Consider the following 6292-nt stretch of genomic DNA (forward strand, 5'->3'; position numbering starts at 1 on the left):
CCCCCCTCCCCCTCTCCCCGACTCATAGGCACATTACGATCATTTATCACAGTCATCATTTTGTGTGATTTTGTGTGTAACTATGAACAATTTTTTGCCTGTTGCATTAATTATGCCAGCATAATGCCTGCACGGGATCGCGTCATTAAGTCAACTTCACGCGCCGCTGCGCCGCTGCGCTCCCTCCTCACACTCGAGAAGGGTGTGGTAGGGTGCCGTAACGGTCACGTGGTGTTGTCCGAGGGCTCACGTGGGCGTGGGGAAGGTGACCCGAGCGCGCCCCTCCGAGGGGCACGGGAAGGGGGGGGGGGGGTGGTCTGGGTCGGAGGAGCTTGACTTGACTTGACTAACCACGAGGCCTCTTTTGGCCCAAGGTTCATGATCCGACCGGAGCCGTTCATATTACTAGGCCCTTCCACCGGGGCACGATGCCGAGCATACATGCTGATCCCGGTTTCCGGTTGCAAACCCAGCATCCTCAAAGATGGCAGCTAAGTGGGTTCCCGAACCCTTGGCAGCCCCGAACAATCACGGAGGGGGTTGGCCCCCGTGTTCATTCCTCAGGGGGGCTCAGGGTGCGGGGGCCCTGCGGCACTACAAACCTTACTGACAAGGTCACAAGGTGACTGACAAACCCGCGAGCTTGAGTAGTAGGGGTGACCCACATTTGCACCCCATTGAGTCATTTGCATCGAATTCTCACTCTGAAGGAGTAAGATTTCCCTGACCTCGGCCAATTGAAGTGGGGAACCTCCGCCCTCATTAGGTGAGGATCGCAAATTGCGACTCAAATTGCGAGTGAGCGCCAGATACCTCGCTCTCAGGGGAGCGACATTGTTTGTGTCACTCACCTCGCTCTCCTGAGAGCAAGATATCTGATGACTCTTTTTCAGTGATGGCCCCTTGCGAGTAAAGGCAACGTGTCCACACGCCTGCTGGCTGTACAGTACAACTATCCGGTTGTGGACCGCCTTGTACTGTTCCACACGCAGGCGAGGAGGGCTTTTGCCCGTCGTCACCAACCGTAGGCCGTAGGACACCGAGCGAGTGCCATGGAAAAGGACCTTTCAGGCCCAAGAAAGGTGACATGTTACATGTTTGAGCAAATCTCTTGCTTGTGACATTTTATGGCAATTTGTAACATCTCCGATGCAGGATCGTACAATATGTCTCAAGGAAGCGATGCGCACAAAAACGTCAACTTTTTGTGGGGGTAAACGATCTGACCCCCCTCCCATTTAGAGTTTAGGCATCAGTAGGGTAAGCCCGCCCACAAACGAGTCCTCAAGTATGCATGGGTACAGTACTTATACCTCGTATACGGGGAGGACGACAGACCCATTTCGTTTTTCTGAGCATACTGTATCGCAAGCACAGCACACGTATGGGCGGGTTGCCTACTCGGTGTGAGCCAAAGGGGGCATGGTTAGTGACGGTAGGCAAACTCGCCAGTCCGCCCGTGTATGTATGCATGACCAGGTGCAAGTACAATTACATAGAAATAAAGTATGGGGTCACCTTGTTAGCAAAGGACTTCTTAAGAAACCATCAATTAAAGAAACACCAGAACCACTATTCGTCAGTGGCACTCCCCCCCCCCTCCCCCCACCTTTCTCCGCCTTCTAAACGTACGTCTTTTCTCCTGGTCGGGTATACAGCGCTGACTGAATCGATAAGAGCGATAAAGAGACTGGCGTAGTCGCGCCTCTAGCGCACGCTCCCCCTCTCCCTCTTTTCCGAGCATGTGAAGGGGCCCTTCTCCTATTAGTCAATGGGAAAAGAAGAGGTAGAGTGAGGAGATGAGGGGCTAGGCGTGCATCCAGAGGGAGGAGGGGAGGTCACGACCCAACCCCCACCCCATGCTCCCTCAATGAGACGCCTGATGTCGCGTGATGTAGGCAGTGCGTAGTGCGAACCACCTTATAAGTAGGCAAAAAGTGACTATAGGTAAATCCTGGAAACGCCACTGAAAGAGGACAAGGACAGCGGACCTTTTCGGTAGGAAACAATAAGGAGAGTGGAGAAAGGGGGAAAGGGGGGGGGGGGCGAGACCAGCACACACGCGAGGGGCCCATGCCTTGCAAGCATCGCCCTCAGCCCGAGAAAGTTTCGCGCCTCTTACACCCATTCAGGAGCACAAAGCTTTGGCATGGTGTGTGTCAATCATTCCGGTCGTAGGTAGAGTGCAGTTCAGATTGGCCCGCGAACCCCGGAACTTTTTGAAGTTATACTGTACGGCTCATAGTCGTGTGGGTGGGGTTGGGGTCGCCTATTTGTGGGGCCATGTGGCGCCTGAGACATCGGGCAAACTCGCACGCAGGCCAGCATGCGATACATATTCGATAACGTGTGGCGGTGATAGGGATGGGTTGGGTTGGGGGTGGGGATATACGCAGACACGAGTTTCTTACAGTCTTGTGTAGTATAGAAAAAACAATGTAAGGTGCGAAATTCATACGACGCATCCGCGCAACAACATTTTTCACTGAGAGCCCCCCCCCCCCCCCAAAAAAAAATCCCTTTGGCAAGAGGAGGACGGTAGGTTCATGGGTCCTCTACGGTGGATCCCCACGACCTATGAGCCCCCCCCCCCCTCCGGCCAAAGCGCGGGAGCGGGGCTCCTCTTATGACCACGGAAAATATTCAGTATCGTCAATTTTTTTATCGTCAAAGAATTCCAGGTCTATACGTACGTAGTGTCACATGGATTTTGTAATTCTACAATTTGAAATCGTAAACAACCTACGACATGGATAATTTCCCCATAAATCTTACCAATATTTTCACGGTGCTAAACCCTCTGCGCGATAAGTGAAGCATCTTTTGTGATGACCGGCGCATCTCTATCCACTCAGACAGGGAACAAATGTTTACCGATAACATGCACACCTTGCAAAAGCGCTGTCTCTTCTGTAAGTCCCGTTCCCTTATTATATTGTACCGGCGAATGGGCAGTGTTGCCTACTTGGGGGGGGGGGGGGGGGGCGACAATGGCCTTGTCGGCCTTGCCCTACGCAACGGGCGGCCGATATGAGGGCGTCCTGTATGTAACCGCGTTGAGGCCAATGACCGAGAGGTGGCCTGCGAGATCCAATGTCCAGAAGGGCCCGGCTGGGGGCCAGGGGGCGGGGAAGTCTAGCCGGGCCTGCGCAGCATCATCCAATTGTGCAAATCTGAAGGTCCTAATATACCCCGCTCTGTGTTACAGCCATGAAGGCCTTCCTGTTGGCCGTCGTCCTACTGGGCTGCGCTTGCGCCATGCCCGTCGGCCAGGACGACAAGGAGGTGTCTGCCGCCGCCCCTGTCCCCATTGTTCCTGCCGCCGTCGTTCCGGAGGAGGCGAAGCCCGTCATCCCCGCTGAGCCTGTGCCGATGGTCAAAGCCGACGCCATCCCCAAGGAGGCAGAACCTGCCCCCGCCGTTCCCGAGGCTGCCGTCAAGGCGGTCGAGGCTCCCGCTGCCGCCCCTGCCATCTCGCCCGCGGCCGGAATCGTACCGGAAGCGGCCATCAAGCCATCTGAGGAAGCCAAGATAGAACCAGCGGCCGACATCAAGCCGGCCGAGGAGAAGCCAGCGCTCAAGTCCGTCGTCCCTGTTGAGGCGCCTAAAGAGGAAGTCAAAGAGGCCGCGAAGGAGGCGCCGAAGGAGACCAAGGAGGCACTAAAGGAGGCACCCAAGGAGGAGATGAAGGAACCGATCAAGGAACCCGCAAAGGAAGAAATCAAGGAGCCGATCAAGGAAGCCGCCAAGGAAGCCCCCAAGGACGAGATCAAGGAGATCATCAAAGAGGCGCCCAAGGAAGAAATCAAGGCGGAATTGAAGGAAGCCCCGCAAGAAATCAAAGAGCCTATTAAGGACACTGTGAAGGAGGAGATCAAGGAGCCAATCAAGGAAGCTGTAAAGGAAGCTCCTAAGGAGGAGATCAAGGAGCCCGTGAAGGAGATCCCCAAAGAAGAAATCAAGGAGGCCATCAAAGAAGCACCAAAGGAGGAGATCAAGCCAGCCCTCAAGGAAGCTCCGAAGGAAGAAGTCAAGGAACAGGAGAAGCCTGTCGAGAAGGAAATAGTGCCCATCAAACAAGAGGCGAAGGAAATTCCAGCAGAGCCAATCAAGGAAAGCGTGCCAGAGAAGAAGCCTGAGGACATCAAGGAGGACATTCCTGCCGCCAAAACCATTCCGGAGGAGCCTAAAAAAGAGGAAGAAAAGAAAGAAAAGTTGGACCTTAGCAAGCCCGCCGATGCTAAGTTTGAGCCCCTTCAGCCCAACAAGGATCAAGCACTCGTAACTGAAGACATGAAAGTCGAGCCCTCGAACACCATCGAGGAGAAGAGCGGCGAGAAAAAACTGTCCGGCGAAGCTGTTAAATTGGAAATGGGTGGTGAACTTCCCGAGCCTGCCAAACAGGTCGCCGTCGATACGAAGAGTGATGTGCCCACCGCGAAGATCGCCGAGCAGCCCAAGACTGAGGAGCCAAAGAAGGAGGATATTAAAATAGAGGAGCCCAAGAAGGAAATCAAGATGGAAGAGCCCAAGAAAGACGAGGCAAAGATCGAGGAGATCAAGAAGAGTGAGATTAAGATCGAGGAACCCAAGAAGGAGATCAAACCCGAGGAAGCCAAGCCACAGATCGAAGCCGACACTGCCCTCAGGAAACAGCGAGAGGCTGAGAAGGAGAAGAAAGGCGAGGAAAAGAAGAAGCCCACTGAAGTTCCCAAGAAAGACGACCTGAAGAAAGATGAGATCAAGAAGGGCAAGAGCGACGAGGCGACACCAGCAGCGCCCGAGCTTATTAAGACAGCCGAGATCAAAGAGATGCCAAAAGAGGAGATCAAGCAGGAGGAGATCAAGAAAGATGTCAAGGATGAGCTTAAGAAAGAGGAGGCACCGATCGCGAAAACGTTAGAGGAGGTAAAGAAGGCCGAAGTTCCTGCTGCCGCTGTACCGGAAGTCAAGTCTGAGCCAATCAAAGAAGAGAAAGTGGAGATCAAGGAAGAGCCAAAAAAGATCGAGATTCCCGCTATCCCTGCCGAGCCTATCAAGGAGGAGAAGAAGGACGAAATTAAAAAGGAGGATATCAAACCCTTAGAGAAGAAAGATGATCTTAAGAAGGATGAACAGAGCCTCAAGTCCGGAGTTGCGGGAGTAGTGCCAGTAGAACAAGTCGAAGTTCCCTCAAAGCCCGTCCAGTGAGCAGTGTGCCCAAAGGCCAAATCATTGTCAATATTCTTCCCTGCGCGCCGTTCCAAGACTTGACAACCCCCCTTTGCTACGTTCTCAAGTCATGGAAGAGCCAAACGGTTGTGCCCCTTCCCGCGCTATCAGATAAATGTTAAACTATTTATTAAAATCTTCTAGCCGGGAAGGGACAGGCCAGTCCACAGTACAAGTTAGAGTTGCGGTGAGGTCCCCTGTTTCATACAGTGTAACAGTGTAACGTACAGAAAGAGGACATTTAGCGCACAGTCTTAGTGCCAACTGCACGTAGATCGATCCTGTATCGGTATACTATCGGTAGAGCAAATTTAGCTGAGTGCAGCAGCAGGTCGTTCGCGTACCGACCCTTTTTTCTGTTTCTAAGTCTTGTAGGTTTAGACTCAGTATACAGCTTTATTGTGCAATTGCTCTGCATAGAATTATCTAATTGGTGATACAAAACTGGCCCATGATCATCACGCTTGCCATCTTGATTAAATATGAAACACGCGGCGTGTATGTAAGTGTGCCCTGCAGTGTTATCAAAGCCAAAAGCTCGCAAACTTTTATTGCGCATTTCATAATTAGGTTAAATGCAGTACGCGTTGAAATAATTGTCTCGACAAATAAAATATCAAAATGGCTTTCTGGTTTTGGTAACACTGGTCCGTAGTCAAGACTGATCTGAAGTATCTGATGCTCATGGTTATAAAGTAAGACGGTTTTGAACAGTAATTGCCTTATGTACATAGGTAACTTTAAGCTGTTCTTTTTTGTATTTTTCTAAAATAGTATAATTAATGTGTGAGTGCGTCATTATGGTCTTAGCATTCATTGCTATAAAGTATTACTCAGAATAGGCCATTAGTTCCAAGTCTCTATAGATGATTGCATAGGCGAGTTGTATGTGAATATTTAGTACCCAAGCATAAAGTGATCCGCAATCCATACCCATCCTGCTGTCCATCCAAACAAAAGGTATTTTGTTACATGTCTGTATTTATAAGTGATCAGAAATAAAACATCTGTAAGGACAACCAAATGATCTGTCTTAATCGTGTTATTGCCATATAGCAGATGCCAACTATACATGGGGGAG

At 51.4% G+C, this 6292-nt stretch overlaps 2 protein-coding genes across 2 annotated transcripts in view; one reads left to right on the forward strand and one right to left on the reverse strand.

The window, feature by feature from the left end:
- The window catches only part of LOC113210508 (neurofilament heavy polypeptide), an 8409-nt gene extending 2174 nt beyond the window's left edge, over positions 1-6235 (forward strand). Inside the window, exon 2 of the mRNA XM_052269123.1 lies at positions 3209-6235. Coding sequence (XP_052125083.1) covers positions 3211-5190 — 1980 coding nt within the window. The 5' untranslated portion in view covers positions 3209-3210 and the 3' untranslated portion in view covers positions 5191-6235. The remainder of the gene's footprint in view (positions 1-3208) is intronic.
- The window catches only part of LOC113210512 (serine/threonine-protein kinase S6KL), a 36305-nt gene that overhangs the window by 27373 nt on the left and 2640 nt on the right, over positions 1-6292 (reverse strand). The gene's annotated exons all lie outside the window — the stretch shown is intronic.

The sequence above is a fragment of the Frankliniella occidentalis genome, unplaced genomic scaffold (assembly GCF_000697945.3).
Source record: "Frankliniella occidentalis isolate FOCC.00 unplaced genomic scaffold, Focc_3.1 Scaffold82, whole genome shotgun sequence".
Lineage (NCBI taxonomy): Eukaryota > Metazoa > Arthropoda > Insecta > Thysanoptera > Thripidae > Frankliniella > Frankliniella occidentalis.